General features: G+C 40.7%; 3 protein-coding genes across 4 annotated transcripts; all 3 read left to right on the plus strand.

Annotated features, from left to right (window-relative positions):
• Window positions 1–387: 387 nt before the first annotated feature.
• On the plus strand, window positions 388–2,017 carry LOC115405610 (uncharacterized). Of its 2 annotated transcripts, XM_030115234.1 has the most exons (3): window positions 397–495; window positions 886–1,225; window positions 1,459–2,017. In XM_030115234.1, exons 2-3 carry the CDS (start codon window positions 911–913, stop codon window positions 1,840–1,842), a joined length of 699 nt encoding a protein of 232 aa, XP_029971094.1. In that variant the 5' UTR covers window positions 397–495; window positions 886–910; the 3' UTR covers window positions 1,843–2,017. The 2 variants fall into 2 exon arrangements, with proteins under 2 accessions (XP_029971093.1, XP_029971094.1); XM_030115233.1 differs by having other exon boundaries at window positions 388–1,225.
• Window positions 2,018–6,834: 4,817 nt separating this feature from the next.
• LOC115405490 (neuropilin and tolloid-like protein 1) lies at window positions 6,835–14,133 on the plus strand. The gene is made up of 10 exons (XM_030115076.1): window positions 6,835–6,862; window positions 6,987–7,043; window positions 7,411–7,545; window positions 7,623–7,871; window positions 10,955–10,996; window positions 11,211–11,338; window positions 11,624–11,852; window positions 12,616–12,729; window positions 12,814–12,958; window positions 13,596–14,133. The coding sequence occupies exons 1-10, from the start codon at window positions 6,835–6,837 to the stop codon at window positions 14,131–14,133; spliced, it is 1,665 nt and encodes a 554-aa protein (XP_029970936.1).
• Window positions 14,134–16,881: 2,748 nt separating this feature from the next.
• atpsckmt (fATP synthase c subunit lysine N-methyltransferase) lies at window positions 16,882–19,407 on the plus strand. The gene is made up of 4 exons (XM_030115662.1): window positions 16,882–17,348; window positions 17,837–17,974; window positions 18,083–18,133; window positions 18,289–19,407. The coding sequence occupies exons 1-4, from the start codon at window positions 17,073–17,075 to the stop codon at window positions 18,505–18,507; spliced, it is 684 nt and encodes a 227-aa protein (XP_029971522.1). The 5' UTR covers window positions 16,882–17,072; the 3' UTR covers window positions 18,508–19,407.
• The last annotated feature ends 227 nt before the right edge of the window (window positions 19,408–19,634 follow it).

Raw genomic sequence — 19,634 nt, forward strand, 5'->3', positions numbered from 1 at the left:
TTGGAAAAGTCTCATAAAGCTACACATGCGGTGACATATGATGATGAAAAATAAAATTAAAAATTAGAAAAACGTACGAATCAGAGTATTTTGTGAGGATTAGGAAATAAAAACCTCACAACATACGTGTCTTTCTTAGAAGAATTCCTGTTAAATTCAAAAGCACACAGTGCCACAAGGGTCTTTGTCCACCTCCAATTAAAAGGACAAAACCAGACAGCTGACTATTCTGTCGCTCACCACCACAGACTGTAGCAGTCTGCTGGCTTTTATCCAAAGACAGAAGTTGCATCGCCACTCATCTTTCTGTGAAAAACAGCAAATGCACAACCAGCCGCGCTGTTGCGCCCCTAGCGTTGTGGCTGTGAAATACTTCGACGCAGAGCGTGTCGGTGGTAGGGACTGCGTTGACGCGACGCACTGCCCTATGCGTAGTTTTTTTAGACGCAGATACCAATAAAACTATTCCGCGTTTGTTAAAAGGAACATAAAGACGTGAGTACACTAACCATGGACCCTGTCTGTTATGGTGTATTAGAAGGACTGATTTAGAAAAGCAAATTCTCCGCGGAGTGACCATTCAGTGGTCTGCCATTAGCCTAGCCTAGCTTAGCTTAGCTCAGTCGGTGAGTTTACTTGTCAGTGCTGACGGGCCAGCGCGGAAAGCTCTATATGTCTGTGATAACCAGGAGAGATCATGCAGACGACGCTTGTGTTATAACTGAATCGCTCTGAGCGACGCATCGTGAGTCAACATTAAGACGAATTCATAGTCGCATCGTCTACGTCGCCGCGACGCACACCCTCCCTCAACGGTTGTACTCTTGCCTCATTTCCGGTTCTCTGCTTTTCCGGTTTGTCCCGCTTCTCGCCATCGCTCAGCAGTTGGAGCTGTTTACTGTTTATAGAAATGGAGCAAATTGAGGAGCGTCTCATCACAGAGGTCAGGAAGTACGAGCACCTCTACAACTCCTCCTGCAGGGATTATAAAGACAGCAAAATGACCTACAACTCGTGGAGGGAGATCGCCCACGGCATCGGTTTGGATGCAGCCGAGTGCATGAAGAGGTGGAAGAACCTGCGGGACAAATACGTTCGGCGCCGCAAGAAGATGGCATGCAGGAGCGAGGATGCGGACGACAGAAGGGCCCCGGCTTTCTATGAATACCTATCCTGGCTGGAACCGCATGTGAAACATCGGGAGGAGTCGAAGTTGAAATCTAAGGTAGATAACTGAGTGAACAAGTTAAGCTAGCAAGCTAACAATGTTTGTAAACATTCGTGGCACATGCAAACCAAAACCCCAGATGGCATATAATATCGATTTTATTTCTGATTTGCGCAAGGAAATTTTCAAATAACTGACTTTTATTGTCATGGTTTCTCTAAAATGGATTGTATTATTTTTTTTTTTTTTGTATGGACAAAAGCCAACTATCTGCTTTTCCTTATTAACAGATGACCCCACACAGGACCTTGGACTCGGATCTAAGGTCTCCGTCCGCTTCAGAGCCCCCTTCTCCTCCGACACCGACTCCATCAACACAGCCCATGTCCCCCTTGTCAACCGCTCCCTCCGTGCCAGCACAATCCCACACGTCGAGAGTCAGAGCGCGCAAACGGAAACGCGTTGACGAGGACGACGTGCTGAGCAGACAGATGACGCAGCTTGAAGAACGTCGGCTGGAACTTCAACAGAAGCTTGGACCGGAGAGCGATGAGTGTTCAAGATTCGGACAGACGGTCGGGGACATGCTGCGGAGAGTGCCAGAAAGCAAGAGGGCTGATGTCATGTATATGGTGTTCACCACGCTGTATGAACACAGACTGAAGCCAACGTGAACTTGCAGACACTTTCTTTTACATTTGATGAAGTTTAATATGTTTAGCTAATATTTGTACATTAATTTATAGTTTCATATATGGTATTGTTACATTTTCTCTCATTAAAGGTAACTCATTTTATAATTTTGCACTTGATTGCTACCTCATTGCACAAGAAATAAAACTGTTGGTTTGGAAACAGTTGGATGTTTATTTATAACAAGTCACCTGCCCCCAGTCAGCACGCCTTTTGTGGTATTCAGCACCTGTCTGCACCGTTGACTTCGTCTGTGTCTGCAAGGTAAGGACCTCACCAGTCTTCACCATATCCACTGGTAGAAACTTGAATGGTCTTCCAAGAATTCTCAACCTTGCTGCCTTGGTGTCAAAGGTGTTCTCGAAGAAACTGGCTGGCCCGGGACTTGGGAGTGAGGTTAATTCATCTACTGATCTCTCTTCAGAGTCTCTCAATGACAAAAAAAAAAATTGGTAAGAACATTGTTATATACCAGTGATGATTATCACAAAATCCATATGTGTTTGATCTGTAGCACACCTGGAATGGCCTTTGTGAGGTTGCAGTGCAGAAGGAAGACAGCATCAACTGTCACATGGGTAACCTTAACTGCATCAGCATCAATCCAACATCCATTACTATGAAGGGATACTGGTCATCGCACGTGGTGTGTGCTTTGGCTGCAGTGACTCCTATTTCAACTAAGATAAAACATTTGGACAGAAAACATTTGTTGTTTCATATCTTTCAGCTCCAACTCCAACCACATCTTCTCTTGTTCATCCTCCACTGTTCATTGTGAACGAAAGGTAAACATTACCACTGATTATGGAGGTGACATTCAAACCTGTCACTGAGCTGCCAGGTGTCTTGCTCACAGAAAAGCATAACTCATCCTTGAGGAAGGTCCAAACTACTTCACTTCAGGCCTGACATGCGTCGGATTGGTAGTATATATTAAAAACTGTCTGCTTTGGGGTTTATTTCTTTTCTTTTTAACTTTCAAGGACCCACATTTTTGTGCTTGAATACATGAAATACATGAAAGTGCACTATTGTGAGATATATTTCATGAATGTCAATTCAGAGTTCAAAAACTGATGGGAAGCTGTTTAATGGCTAAAAATACATCGTAATGTATGTATAATAAGGTCATTGGCTTGGTTGTTTTCTAAGCTAAACACTAAAATAAGGCTAAATAATGAGGCCAAAAGGTGTCTTTGTGTTATTGTTTTGTGTTTTTAGTCACAGTGGAAAGAAAAATAAATGCACTTATTGTTAGAGATAATGCTAAACACAAAGAACTCAGGGTAGCTTTCCCTGATTACCACATAGTAAAGATGATATAAGATAATAGAAAAGATAATAAGCTTGCTCTCAATGGCACTAACAGCAGACCCATTAGTATATTGCCTGTTCTGAGTAAGATTATGGAAAAGCTTATATTTGCACAGATTTCACAATATTTTAGGAATTTTAATCTTGCCTCTGATTCTCAGCATGCTTTTAAAGACTGTCACTCTACTTCCACTGCACTTGTTCATATGACTGATGACTGGCTGTGTAAACTTGATGCAAGAAATTATGTTGGGGCGGTCTTCTTAGATTTTAGTGCAGCCTTTGATATGATCGATCACAACTTGTTGTTGGACAAACTATCCGCATATGGTTTTTCTGGTTGCTCTCTTAAGTGGTTTAAGAGTTATTTATCAAATCGATCTCAGTCAGTATACTTCAATGGTAGCTTTTCTTCTGTACTGGGGCTAGACTGTTGAGTTCCACAGGGTAGCTGCCTTGGTCCTCTGTGTTTCTCGATATTTACAAATGATCTTCCTTTTATCTTAAAGAAATCCTCTGTTGCCATGTATGCTGATGATTCTACAATATATTACGGGTCGGAGAACATGCGGATCCTAAATAATACGCTTCAAAGTGAGCTAGACCAGGTATTTGAATGGGTGGTATCTAACAAGTTAGCATTAAATATAAGTAAAACAAAGTGCATGACTCTAAATTATAGAAGGCAATCAATGAATAGTAATCTTTTGTCCCTCACCTTAAATAATATACACCTGGAGCAGGTGCATAAGGTTGATCTCTTGGGCTTAACCATAGATGAAAATTTGAGCTGGACTAGTCATGTTAATAAAATTGCGACAAAAATGGGAAGAGCTCTTTCGGCTATCAGACGATGCGCCTACTTCATGACAGACTCATCTGTCAAATATGTCACCCAGTCATTAGTTTTATCTCATTTAGATTACTGCTCAGTCTTATGGTCGGGAACCACTAAAAAAGATATTGAAAAGCTACAAGTACTACAGAATAAAGCTGCACGGCTGGTTCTTCGTTGCCCACTCCGAACACACATTGGATATATGCATCGCTGTCTCTCATGGCTACCTGTAGAGCGGAGGTTACAGAAGAATCTCGTCATTTTCCTTCAGAATATACAGATAAAAATGAAACCTTGGCCTCTTTTTGAGAGAATCATGTACATTCATCAACGCCATAACCATTTCACCAGGTGTCATGCAGAGGATTACATTTCTCTCCCTAAGGCTCGGACAGGTGCTATGCAGAGTACAGTGATGTACAGGGCAGCTAATCGGTGGAATAATTTACCTGCAGCAGTAAGGAAAGAGAACAACATAAAAAGGTTTAAATCTGTGATCGCGGAAATGTTTAAATCTTGATTTAATTGTTGGTGCATTTTTAATGTTGGTTATGTTTTAATTGTATTAGGGTCTTGTCTCACTCCATATCATTTGTGAATATACATTCTTTTCACCCTTTTCTATATTATAACGGGTTTCTGCACTGCTTCTTATGATTATTTTATCTTGTGTATTCTGTTCACTATTTCTCTGTTTTAATCTTGTGTACTTTGATATGTGATGTTTGCTTTTGTTATGGACCCCAGGAAGACTAGTTGTCACCTAGGTGACAACTAATGGGGATCTAATCTCTAAATAAATAAATAAATAAATAAATATGAGAAAGATTTCTGACATAACGCAAACTTGAAGAACTTCTTTAGAGAAGAATAAAAATCCTTTATTAATCCCAAGTCTTGGGCAAGTTACTTTTAAGAAGTAATAATAGTTATTAGGTTCTTCAAAAAGTAACTGAGTTAGTAACTATGCCAACAATATTTTAAAGTAATTACTAGGCAAAATAACTATTGTGTTACTTAAAAAAAAACATGTTTAAATATGTCAACGAGTTTGGAACCCCTCTTGATGGAATTTTGAGATGCATGTTATTATATTAATTATTATAAAACTGAATATGTGATTATTGAAGTAAATGGACAATTGGCAGAATAAAGTCCAAACAGGAAACACTACATTAATCTAAATATTCAGAATTATACAAATGTTTCTGTGTAAGACACCAATCAAATTTAATTTGGAACTATAGCATTTCTACATTTGTAAAAATAAATAAAACACTATAGGTGTCTGTACTTCCATGTAAAAGCTGCCTTTGAATGAGTAGGTCTCTGTACGGCTGTATCTCTGTAATGTCATGTGACACACTTTGCGTCAGTACGCTTCCTTCTTTTTAATCTGTACACAAACTTGATGCTCCACTGGCTCTGGAGGAAGAAAAATCAAACTGACTTATATTAACTGGACTGCGCCTTATATTATTGTCAGTGATTGGTAATGGCATTGTAATGCTGGAAAAAAGAAAAAAAAAAGATTACTCATTACTAGAAATGGCAAGGCTGTCATGATATGCTAATGAGCAGCTATGTAAATTAGATGACATCATTTAGAACTTTCCTGACTAATTTGGCAACAATGTATCCGATTTAATGCAACATTGTTTTAAAAAAACACATTAAAGTGCATCATATTTAATTTGATTGCTTTTAATATAATTATTTCACATTATGCACTTTCATTTAAATTAGGACATTGTAATGTGTGTATGTGTGTTGTTGATTTAACTTTCTAATTTAAAAAAAAAAAACTATTTTTTAGTTGTTTTTAACTCTTACCTGTGTCTGCTGCCCTCTCATGAACACAACAGAGACTTTCTGCATCCTTCCTCTTCACAACATTGACATCATTAAATGTCAGAAACCTAAAGCGTTCATAGCAACGTCCATTTTTGATCCTTCGATGTCGGTTCTTCCTCTTACTGTGAAGCAGAATTCACCAAGCACTGGATTGTTCACCCACGAAACGTGAGCTGGTTGTAGACCGAAGTGAGACAGCTTAGTTTTACCCTACTGATGATGTGTTGCAATAGTAATCCTGCAGTAGTAATCCAACAAACCGAGACGTTAAAACAAATTCATACAAACAATCAAATGAAAAAGTGATCAGTGCACTATCACAGTTACAGCTGCATTCCTTTGGGCATAACAGGATCACCATAGACTGTTCACAATTAATGTCACTGTACAACAGGAAAAAGATTCTGCTGTAAAAAAACAAAAAAAAAAAACTAAACAAAACAGCTACTCTGAATTTTTCAAACAAACCAACAAAGGTGTTTCCAACTTTCTGAGGTTGGTACCCCACATTAAATCACTCCAGAAGAAGAATGAACATGAAGACAGAGAGGTGAGACTGGCATTCATTTTTAAATCTCTGTACTTTTTACATTAACTTTGTATTATCAAGGTATTTTTGAACCAGCTAATGTATTGACAGAGGAGAGAGAGAGTCCTTCTGTACTCAAATTGTGGGCACACACACACACACACACACACACACACCATTTTTGCAGTGGGGGCAGCTTTGTGAATGACTGTATAGGCTGCTGGATCCTCTGAGAGGATTAATGCAGCCTAAAGGTGGAGCAAATATTGTGAAGGTTTGTGCCGGACAAGGAGTAATCCTTTGAGCTGTCAGAAGAGAAGCGGTGAAGGATGGCCACGCTGAAGTTCCTGATGTGGGATTTGATGCATTTAATGGGGAATTGTTAAGCCGAACAACTATTTTTATTTAATGAACAGGGGTCCTTAGAAAGCAAGGATGGTGTACAAACTTCTGCTGCTCATCGGTGAGTTTATCACATTGAAGATATTTTAATTTGTATGTTCTTCTATCCTAAATGTAATTTGAGAAAGATTTCTGACAAGTAACAACAGTCTTTAAGATCTTGTTTTTCTTGTGTCCTTTTGCAGCTTGTCTCATCTCACCTCGGCTGTCCTATGCCACAACTTCTAAAACAAAAACTCAAGGTATTGCTTCACATTATTATGACCTGGTATTTGTAATCACTGTCACTTCTTTGCCAGGGCCACATGACAATGAAAAGTGGTATCGAATGTGGATGGATGGAGACATTATTTCCCTTTCTTAATTACTTTATAATGTGGCTTTTTCAATGCGCTAAACTGAGAGTTAATTTCCTGAAATAGACATCAAATTCAGGTAATTTCAAATCTGATGGAGCTGAAAGTTTCATATATCCATCACAGTAAATATCTTATTTATGGAACAGTGAGTTTGAACTTGAAAACTATGAACAGAAAGCATGCTCCACTCATGACCTGTCCATTCTCTCCCACTTGTCTGTCTGTCTGTACACTGTCGGCCAATTCCCAGTGAAGAACAACTCCGGTGTGACACCAGCTGGCCAGTGTGGGACTTGGATAAAGGAACCTGATGGAGGTTACTTCACCTCACCCAACTATCCTGAGAAGTACCCGCCTGACAAGGAATGCATATACATTATCGAAGGTGAGGCTCTCTCTTCATCTACCTTAAAAGCGTTTACATCCCTGAAACCTGTTGTGGAACTGCTGCTCCTGCTGCAGCTTCTCCACGGCAGTGCATCGACCTGTTCTTCGATGACAAGTACTCCATTGAGCCGTCCTGGGAATGTAAATTTGACCACATTGAAGTCCGCGACGGGCCTTTTGGTTTCTCACCCATCATCGGCCGCTACTGTGGGCAGGAAAGCCCCGCGTACGTCCGCTCCAGTGGGAGGTACCTGTACATCAAGTTTGTAGCTGATGGAGAACTGGAGGCCATTGGCTTCTCTGCCCGATACAACTTCACACAAGGTGGGTGATGGAACTGTCTCATGGGTAAATTCTGATGTAATGGCCTGTGACTAAATTTCCATCTCAAAAGATATCAAACTTATTTTTTTTAATTCAGCCACATGCATGTTTTGATTTTATTATCAGTATATTTGATATGTTTTGTATTGTTCAGACGTTGGTTTTCTCCTGCAGGGGGGGAGATGCTGGAACTAATAAGCCTCTGCCTTCATGGCACATGTGAAATCCAGCCAACACCAACCTTTATAGCTTTTATTTCTGACTTCTCCTTGTCACACACTACATTCAAAGCACAAAGTCACAGTAGCCGCTTGTGTTGTGTCACTGACACACACATATACACTCAAGATGCGATGATTTAACAGTAGAGAATCTTAGTTTTTCTCAAACTAGTATCAAAGAATGTGGGAAATGGTCCAAATCATGTTGATTTTTAAGTTGCCTATGCAAATATTACCATTTTCAGTCTTGACTTTATGATGCTGGGAAAACACTTTCATTCCCATTTGTAGTAAACACAACAGCTGCAGCTGACAGGAGGAGCAGAGGAGAGAAAAAACACACACACACAAGGCTCTTCTTTCCTCAGTCTCACACACAAGAGTTAATGAAAACTTGTCTTCAGGGGAAATACAGCTTGTCACTGATGAGCCGCAGCAGCAGCTTAAGGGAGTCCGAGGCAGAGGCTTTATTAACTGCAGATTTTATAGGCCACCTACACAGACGAGGGGCGAAGATTAATCTGCAACCCTCTGTCCATCACCCCCCCCCCCCCCCCCCCCCCCCCCCCCCCCCCACCCCCCCCTACCCCCCCTCTCTCTTTCTTAACATGATTGAGTCTATTTTTTTCCCTCAAGGGATTGCTGCAATTTAAGACTTGGCATTTCTGCACATACAGATTTTTAAAGTGCCGGTAGGCCAACACTGTTTTGACACATAAGCATGTCATAGTGTTTAAAAAAAAATCTTCAATTCTTACCCTATCTCCCAGTGAATTCACACAAGCTTAAGAATTTATATTTTTTATAAAAGCCTTGCTCTTTAAAGAGATTATTGGCAGATAGGAATTGGTTGTGTGTTCGTATTAAGAGTAATGAGCCCTTAATTCCAGATGTTAATCCCTTGTCTTAATTCCCATCAGGAGTTGCAGAGCAGAATATATTTGCCCTCATGCACTCAGTAAGCTGATCAATGCTTAAATTCAAAGCTCATTTGGAATTACATTAAAGAAAGGAAGGCAATAAAGATGTTTACCAGTGACCTTTTTTTTTTTTTTCAAGCCACTCTCAAACACAACCTAAGGTTTTAACTCATCAGATCCTGTTGTGTAGATTTCTTGGTAGCGATATCTGTGTTGGCTCATGTTAAATCTCAAATGATTATTATCATAAAAAATAAAATAAAAATAAAACCCAGCATTGGTGCAAGAGTAAAATAATCTACTATTGGCAGTGCAGGCTGGGACAGGAGACATTTCTGTGTTGGGATTGCATGTTCTACCTGTGTCTGCACAGGTTGTCTGAGGTTACTCAGTTTCCTATCAGTCTAAAAATATGCTTGAGAATAATTGGTGATGCTAATATCAGCTGATTGTGCTCTTTAACCTCGAGGTGATTAAAAGTGTTTTTCTTTGTTGCTCGTGAGCCAAGTGTGACTATAAATCAACATTTAAACTGTTTAAATTGAAAATATTGATTTTTGATATTTTCCAGTAATTGGAGATATTCTCAAGTATGAAAACAATACAGGGGAAACTGAAATAACAACAACAACAAAAAAAAAAAATCAAAAACACAGCTGATCTTATAGCTCGAAAAGTGTTCCAAAAATCTTTACATTATTTGGTAATGTAGTCTCACGATGTCCCAATCCTCATCTAAACCATTAAGACCCATTCAATGTTCCTTCAAGGAGTTCAATCAATCTTTCTATCTGTCTTAGGGATGGCTGCATTCTGTTTATAAAGACCACAAAAACCACAGTTTTTGTCCATACCATACATTTTTAAACAAAACAATCAAAGGATTTACATAAATGACTCCACATCTCAGTTCATCTCGTGTGTATGTATTTTGCTTGTAAAAAGGTGTAAATCTCCTTGGGATGCATTGTAACGTTACATAAACAGAAACATGAACGGATTACAAGGAGTCCTCGTCGATTTGAGCTGTAAGCAAATTTGTCACCTTCACATATTCCGCTACATAAGCTGCATCAAGGTGGCGATGACAATCTTCCTCTTCCTAACAGCTGATCATCCAATCCAAACCTGCATGCCCTCGGTCACTGCACACATGAACCTCCGTCACCTCCAACCATAGTCACTATACCACATGATGCTGCTGATCGCACAGTTCCACTTCAACTTAACACATTTGCTTAATTTATTACATCGTTTGACATGATTGTATTTTATGAGCCATTTAATCTCTGTCTCTAATAAAGAAAGTGATGACTTTAAATTATCTGTCTTGAAGAGGAAGACCGAAGAAAAGATAGTAGGACTAGTATTTCTATCAGCAGGTTGGGGCTGCTGCTGGAATCTAATCTGTCCTCAACTAAGCTGGTACATCAGGGTTTATAATCCACCTATCAAGCAGATTCATCAGCACAAAGGTTTAGAACACAATATTTGTTCCCTTCTGTTTTTCTTTTTCAATGAAGGGCATCGGTATTGCAAGAGGGTAGAACTGGGGCAAGACACAATGAGCGGCTGCACAGATTACAGAAGCTTTGGCCAGCTGTGTTGTTGCATTGCTTTGCAATATGTCTTTAATATTGATATTTCTATTCTGTGTTATTTTGGTATCTTTGTGCTTAACTCAAAAGTCGAGAGAGGTCAGAGATTTAGTTTTTATCTCTTCTGTCTGTTGAGCAATGTGTCAGTGAATATTGCATCCACACAGCACACCACAGAATAACTTGAAATGAACTCATGTCAGTTTTTTTTACTGCTATTTTGCATTAACAGAAAAATGCACAAATGTATAAGATCCACCCATCTGCGAAGTAACTTAAGTCACGAATAAACAATCAGATTTTGCCTTTGAAATGTGACTTATGTGGTTCTGTCCTGCATTTAGATCCTGAATTTAAAGAGCTTGGGGACCTGCCAGCTCTTCCATGTAAGTACACAGATATTATTAAGATAGCATAGCACTATTTCAGCATTCCACACCAGCTAAAAAAAAGATTGAGATTAAAGAACATCATGACTTGAAGTCATCCAACTACTAAGATAGTAAACATGAGTAAAGTTCAGGCATTCTGTCCTCGCTTTTTAGTTGAAGAAGACATTTTGACTGGGCACTTCAAGTATCGAATTGCTTTGCTTCACAGTTTGTGAGTTTGAGCTGAGTGGATCAGAAGGCTTTGTGGAATCACTGCAGATCTCAAGAGAGGGCCGAGCACAGTACACTGAAGCTGTGGACTGCAGGTGGCACATCAGAGCTCCAAAGAAAGCCAAGGTCTGTGCAAATCAAGAAAAACATCATGAAAACAACATATTTTGTCACATTTCTCAAATGAAAAATATCTAAGTTCTGCATGAAGAATGTGATAATAGACATTGATCAGGACATCCATGACCTGTGACTATGTTCGACATCGTACCGATTTAAAATGTAAATAAACAGTTCAGAAAATCACCTGACATAGCATGCTGCTGATTTTTAATTCGTTTGGGTCTTGTGTAGTATAAGAGATGTTTGTTCTGGACAATCAGTGACATTTCATCCTCCCCACACACACAGATCTACATGCGCTTTCTGGAGTACGAGATGCACAACTCCAACGAGTGCAAGCGGAACTTTGTGGCCATCTACGACGGCAGCAGCTCCGTGGAGCACCTGAAGAACAAGTTCTGCTCCACGGTGGCCAACGACGTCATGCTGGTGTCGTCGGTGGGCGTGGTGAGGCTGTGGGCAGACGAGGGGAGCAGGAAGAGCAGATTTAAGATTCTCTTCACAACTTTCCACGAACGTGAGTGAATTCAATCAATAGGCTGTAGTTTAGAAGAAGTGATGCCATTGAGGGGTGGTTAAGTCTGTTTTTCCAACATTTATCAGGGAATTTTTTTAAACATGCGTTTAAAATCATTCACTTGATTATAACCACTTTGAAGGTATTTTCTTTGTACTTCAAACTCACAACATGTTGAATGGGACACTGTAGTTTGAGTTGCTTGCTTCATAAATGGGTCAAATTTGTGTAGAATAGAATCTTCTCATTTCTGATCACATCAATAAAAACACTGGCAGTTCTCAGAGTTAACCTGCAGATCGTTTGATGGAATTTTGGAGGACTAACAAGTTTTTCAAACTAAAACATTTTTTGTGCTGGGTTTCAGTCTTGAACAAATCAACCACTGTTTGAAATCTGACCATTCAATCCTGGAGACAGTGTTGTTTCTCCTGAATTCTCCATGGGATTAATAAAGTATTTCTTTTGTATTGTCCACATTTAAACAGTTTTCAAATATTTTTTGAGGGTATGGCGATACCACTATCTTTAGGATATTAGGTTATATTTTTACTTCTTGCCTCACTCAGTGAGTTAACACACCAAATGCGTAGTTTGGTGGTATCAACTGAAGTACTCCGAGATGATAAGTTGTGTGGACAGCTTTATGCTTTTCAAAATATTAGAAAACACTGTTTTGACGCATAGAATATTGTGCTGCCGCAGTTGGATGTATGCGGCTTACAGTTTAGTCCACTGTGTGTTTTGATTGTTCTAATTGCAGCTCCATGTGAGGGAGACACTTTCTTCTGCCACAGCAACATGTGCATCAACCAGACTCTGGTCTGCAATGGTGTCCAGAACTGTGTTTACCCATGGGATGAGAATCACTGCAAAGGTATTCTAACAGACAGCCTTGAAAAACTCCTGCCAGCAGGCATTCACCTAAATGAGGGATTTTTATTCTTGTCTATTTACCCAGAGAAGAGAAAAGCTAGCATCCTGGATACGCTGGACAACACTAATCTCACCATCATCGGGGTGACGTGCGGTCTGGTTGTCATCCTGCTCATCATCTCTGTCATCATCCAGGTCAAACAGCCTCGCAAGAAATACATCATTCGAAGGTGAGAGATTTTATTCACTGCATGCATCTAGCTGCACTCTGCAGTTCTCCTGAGTCGCTATTCAGTGTTTTGTTTTGCATTTTCGCTTCTTGTATGAGTTTCTGCTGATCAAACTTAACTACTTTATTTATATTTCTTTTTCATGTTTGCTCAATGTGAACTTTAACTTCAGATTAACCTTTCTCAGCACAGCTAGTATTATGATAATAGTTCAATTCTGTAGTAGCACTGTATAATTTTACAATAAGAGAGTGAATTGCAAATATGTGACAGATTGAATGTTATTGAAGTTACATAATGAGTTGAAAGCACTCTGATTAAAAAAAAACATGACTATTTTTCTAAATCAAACAAACTGCCCTTGTACCAGTCTGACTTGGAATACCAATGCTCTGTAGATTCATTGCAATTTGAAGAATTGCAACAGAAATAGTAGATTATTTGTTGAAAATTGATCATTTCTGACATTTTGAGTCAAATGGAAAATCAAGCAAAGTGCACAACACAAACATTGGGTGGATTTCTGTAGACTTATTAAAGTCACACATTTTTGACATCCTGAAACCAAAACACTCTGTGGGTTTTCCTGAATATTTGTGCTTTGACCACAATAGCTTCTCCTCCTCTGTACCCACAGAGACGACTTCGACCCCGCCCTTCTCCACCCGGGCTTCGAGCCTCCTCACTACGAGCTCTGCACTCTCCGCCGCGCCCCGTCTGGAGACCTCACCGATCCCGCGCTGGCTGAAGACTTTGACAAGTTCCACAAGCTCCGACGTGCGGAAAGCAAATGCATCCGCGACCACCACTGTGGGTCTCAGCAGGGGAGCGTGCACGGCAGCGTGCACGGCAGCCGCAGCAACCTGAGCATGCGGGACGCCACCATTGCGCCCGACGGCGCGGCCCTCGCGCCTCCGCTGCCGCCGATGATGGTGAGCCAGCAGTCGCCGCGCCTGTCTCACCACACCACGCCCACAGCTCGACGGAACATCGTGGTGATGAAACACAGCTACTCGCAGGACGCGGCGGAGGGCTACAGGGGGGAGGAGGACGACGACTTGATGCTGGATGACGGCCCCACCACCAGCCACCACCACATGCACCACCATCAGGTGCACCACGGCATGTCAGGGCTGGACCACACTGTCCACCGCACGTTGTCCAATGACTTCTAATTAATCGATACCTACATGGACCCATATTAAAAGTGTTGGAGGATTAAAGCAATAAAGTATTTAACTCCTGATGCTATATCCTGAGTCTTACAACGTGAACAATTATAAAAACTCCTGCTTTGACTTCTACATTTATTGTTTTAATGTTAATTCCCCACAGTCAAAGAGGTTAGGGGGTATTTCTGAATATTACACTACAAACAATGCAGCTTATACAGTAGCAACAAGGACTTACACTGTAATATTTGACAGGGATTAATCAAAAAAGGATTTAAATGATCTGCAACAAAGCCACCCGTACTTTTCAATACCAGGCCCCTTTATTTGTCCTTTTTTTGTTCTTTGTTTTTAAGGTTCACAGTGGAGTAAAATATTTCTGATATATTTTTGGTGAGTAAAAGCCTAAATTGAAAACAATGGACATTATTACAAACCAAAGCAAGAGACTTTACATGGACATTAAAAAAACAGATCGAGTCACCAATTTCTGTCAGGTAAAAACCAGGACACTAATTTCAAGCTTATTGTCATAAATGACGATTCACAATATCACTCAGACTTGCTGAACAACTGTTGAGTCAGGTAAGGGGAGTTAGTCCTGAAGCCAGCGTTGGCTTCATAATCGGAGAGGAAGATCTCTCTTTTGTGTCTTGACCACGATATCACAGTTAAAATATGAAAGAATAACAAAAGATGAATGTGTGTGGACACTCTAAAGCCAGGCCCTCACCACACTTCCAACAATATATGTGGAACATACAGTACTGTGTGTGTTGAGCCTCACATTGGACTTTTATGAACAAATGCAGAGATTACGCTGAGACGCTGCCACAAATTACTTTGCTGTTGCAGGAGTGAGGGACAAAATGGAATTCTATTCATGCCTGATTAACACAGACTGTCAGGGTTCTCTCTGCTCCACCCAACTTCCACATGTCTCCCATCCCTCCTGTGTCCTTGTCTCTCCCCGGTTCCTCACCTCACCCCTTCAATCACCCAGTCATCCTGTTATGTCTCGTCTCCACCTCCCTGCTCTGTGTATTCAGTCTTCGCTGCCAGATGATTGTTCATATCTTCAGATCAGCATTCTGTATTCCCTTGTTTGCTCCTTGATGTACCGACCATCTGCTGATCACTAGATTCTGCTGCTGCCTGATGCCTCCAGATACCTCTGCTCTGAATCTTCTTCTCCAAATAAAGAATTTGTAGACGACACCCCCGCCTGTCTGTGTTTGGGTCTTTGCCATAGAAAACAACTGAAGTCTTAAATCACTTGTTTACTTCTTTTTAATTATATTCCAGCCAATGGCAACTCATTCAGCCTTTGGTTAACCATAGAGCGGTTAAAAGGAGGAGTTAATTATTCCTTTCTGAAGAGCATTTTCAGGCTGCAATGTCCATCCTGAAGCTGTGCTGACTCATCCACAATCTGTAAGAATCCATCTCCTCCCATGACATTCTGGTTTCCGCAGAACTTCTTTCATTGAAGTCATGATTGTAATGGTTGCTCTGCATTTCCTCCAGCTTCCAGACAGAAATCCTATGCTGCCTCTTTTAAAAGTCCTCCTCAGTGTAAAGGACATTGTTGCTGAGGCCTGAAAAAGAAAGAAAAAAAGACAGTTTTTGGACAAAACACTGGCGAGGGAGAATAACAGACACCAACAAAGAAAGGGCGGCAAAAGTGATGCTTCTTTCCTTGACCCCGGTGCAATTTGAGGCACAGCAGGAAAGACTGTTGACCAGGTTGATCACAAGGGGATGCTGTTTCCAAAAACACCACTTAGAGTGCTCCACTTAAACTCCATACAAAGACCACAAGCCAAGGACCCCCACAAGCCAGTCTCCAACCACTGCCCCAGTGTCACCCTTTGCACTAACTCTGGCAGCTGCCACACCTGTGCCACCCTTTGCAGCTGCTGCACCTGTCTCAGCCACCCCAAGTGTCGGCTGTCACACCTGCCCCTGCAGCTCCAGTCCCTGCCGCCATTTCATTAACAGCAGTATCAAACATCATAGAAAAGTGTAACTTACCTACAGCTATCTTACAGTCCTTGAGCAGAGCTTCAATCGGCAGTCCAAGGAGAAGGTCGCAGTCATCAACACCTTTGCTGTAACTGACATCTGGAAGTAAAAACGTTCAAAGCTGAAGGTTTCCAGTTTAATCTAATGCAGGGTTTCTCAACCCTGGTCCTCGAGGCCCAGTGTCCTGCATGTTTTAGCTCTCTCGTTGCTTCAGCGGTCCTCAAGCTGGTGTTTATGTCTTCATCATGCTTGTAAAGATAATAATAATAATGAGTCCTCATTGAAAATCAGGTGTTTTGCAACTATGAGGGACCTAAAACATGAGGACCAGTGTTGAGAAACCTTGATCTAATGCATAGACTAAATTTAAACACAATGTTGGGTGTTTTGTTTCTGATATTGTATGTACTACGTTTTGTGTTTTTATATTGATAATGAAAGTCCATCATAAAAAAGCCTGGAAGTTGTTTTAGTCAGACTCAGGCATTCATACAGAAGCCTGTTTAAAAGTCCATTTCGGGAGACATTAAGCTGGTCCCCAGAATTGGGGTTTGGAAATAATTCCATTTTAGTATTTTCCGGATAATTCGTGGCTGAATTTTGAGTCTCACAAATACCTTGTGGCAGTCTGACGCTTTTAAAACCCTTGAGGGCACTGAAAAAAAAGGGGGAAAAGAGGAACCTTTGTTCAACTGAAGCTGTATCCACTCGGGATGATAACAGCGATGGACAGGTGATGCTTTACAGGGCATGACTGAAAGACAGCAGTCTATCTCTGTAAAGTTTTTATTTTACGACAACTTTCCACAGTAATATGTGGTTTGCTGGACTATTAACGACCTCGGACAGCCGCTAGCTTCAGCGGATTATTAGCCGCCATTCCGACCTGAGAGACGACATAAAGGGCAGCACTCGATATGTCACAGGAGACGCTTTTCCTGGACTCGGGGCAGAATCAAGAGGCTGTCCCCGAACGAAAGAGCCGAAGTCGGCTCGGTCTCGTCATAACAGGGGTGGTGGGAGGCTCCCTGGTCGCCCTGTATGCGGTGACAGCTCCGTTCGTTGCCCCTGCCCTGAGAAAAATCTGCCTCCCGTTCGTCCCAGCCACCACGGCTCAGGTGGAGAATGTGCTCGGCGTGCTGCGGACACGATCCGGGACCTTGGTGGACATTGGAAGTGGAGATGGGAGGATAGTAAGTGCTTTAAATGTTGCTTCACTGACAATACAAGGGTAAATTGAGTTAGCACTTAACCATTTGTGTGTGTGTGTGTGTGTGTGTGTGTGTGTGTGTGTGTGTGTGTGTGCGCATGCATATTTTTCATCCCATCTAGAATGTTGGATTAAAGCCTAATTTCTGCAATGCTGTTTCCACATGCACTTCTCTTATTCCGTCATTAGGTACTCGTATTGCAGGCCATTCCTTGTCAATCAAGAATTGTTTAGTTGTTTATTTTAAATACACATGCATTTTTTCTCTCTTCCCAACAAATAACGTGGAGCAGGTGTATTCCACACTTTGATAAGTGACGACAATCTGAGAAGGAATCTTAGTGTATGGCATCTTTTAAAATTTCTAAAAAAAAAAAAATCAGGAAGCTCAATGAGATAGTCATCCTAAAATGTGTAAAAAAAAATGTATGCACCATGATAAACGTTATTGTTATTATTTCTTCCTTGTAGGTAATTGCAGCAGCCAAACATGGATTTGTGGCATCTGGATTTGAACTGAACCCCTGGTTGGTGTGGTATTCCCGCTACAAGGCATGGAGAGAAGGGGTGCACCGTTCCACCTCTTTCCACATCTCTGACTTATGGAAGGTACCTGAGAGTTGAAAACAAAATAATTTCTTCTGACAAGAAATGTTAACCTCAGTTTGGGTTTTTCATTCAGTCAGTAATGTTTTTTTTTTCTTAATTGTTGTCTAGGTCAGTTTTGCCCAGTACTCCAATGTTGTAATTTTTGGAGTCCCACAAATGGTGAGCGCTGTTGTTTTCAGTTTGTTTTCAGCTGTTTTGTAGCTTTTTTTTCTTCTTCAATTTAGTTTAGCTTCTTGCTTTAGTTTTGATTTGTTTGTGGTATTTTATCCTGCTGCATTAGTCACAATCTAATGATTTGCTGTCTGTATTTGCAGATGGACCAGCTGGAGCTCAAGCTCACCAGTGAGTTGCCGAGCACAGCGAAAGTGGTGGCCTGTCGCTTCCCCTTCCCTACCTGGGTTCCTGAACATACTGCTGGGGAGGGCATAGACACTGTCTGGGTGTATGATGCCAAAACATTCAAATCACACTTGCAGCATGGGACGACAACAAAAACAGCTGAGCAAGAGGACACTCAAGATTCACACACATAGTTACAAACAGTCAAGCCTGGAATGCGTCATGCTTTGACTTTGTCACCCTGAAATGGTGTGAAAGATCTGATGTGTATTTTGAAAGAGCTTTATGAAAAGCAATTAGTACTGTGAACTGTGAGGAACTGAAGGAGTAAGAAACCACAGTGGCTGTGAGGCACAGATATGTTAAAGTGATCTGGCTGTATTCATCTCTGAGTTTGGAACAAACTGTGGAAATTAGACTGAATGACTTGAGATTTTCATATTTACATTGTTTGGATTGTAAACAAGTTCTGAATCACATTCAGATGTAATAATGCATTTCCTTTAACATATGGATGTTTTACATTAGATACTGGCTTTATATGAGGCTATTACTTGATTAAAGACAAATGATGCCACAACAGATTTCAAGAGAGGGAACCGAGTGAGATGAACAGATTGTAACAGATTATCTGAGCAGTTCAGCATTTATCCTGATATTTCCCTTCACAGTTGATGTTGGAAACAGTGATGGTTGCTGACTTTAAAAATAAAACAGTGTGCTCAAGACAAGACTGCCTTCTGACTGATAAATTACATCCTGATTTGAAGGTGTGCTCATGGATCTTTTATTGCAGATTGTGATTGGATTTCTTTACATGAATTGGTAGAGTTTTATATATTGAGATGTAACATTTATGAGAATTTCCCAGAAAGACAAATCTCATGAGCAAACTGGTTGTGTACTTTGTCAAGTTGTGTGTTTGCAGTCCTCAAGACTCACATTGTTACCCTCACAGTACAGTCTGATCTTTGTATAATTCACTTTGTAGCGGAAAGCTTATCCCTAAAATCATCCCTTCAGTGTTGGGACGTTTCCACTCATATTTTATCATTGCTTCTCAGGGTGACAAGAAGGCACTTTGTGACGACAACTGGAAATGAAAACAAGAGCCTATGTAGTCTTTTAAAACCACATAAACTTTATTTCCCTTTGATGAGGCTAGTCTAACCTCAGTAATTTCAAGCTCTGCTCCTTGTTTCAGACTGATTTTGTTAGGATCTTTGTCCAAATTACTTTAAAGCTCGTTTCCTTTCATAATATATCAAGTACAAAAATGCTGCAACAATGTAATAAACGAGTTTCTACATTCTTCATGCCA

This window comes from Salarias fasciatus, chromosome 18 (genome assembly GCF_902148845.1).
Source record: "Salarias fasciatus chromosome 18, fSalaFa1.1, whole genome shotgun sequence".
Lineage (NCBI taxonomy): Eukaryota > Metazoa > Chordata > Actinopteri > Blenniiformes > Blenniidae > Salarias > Salarias fasciatus.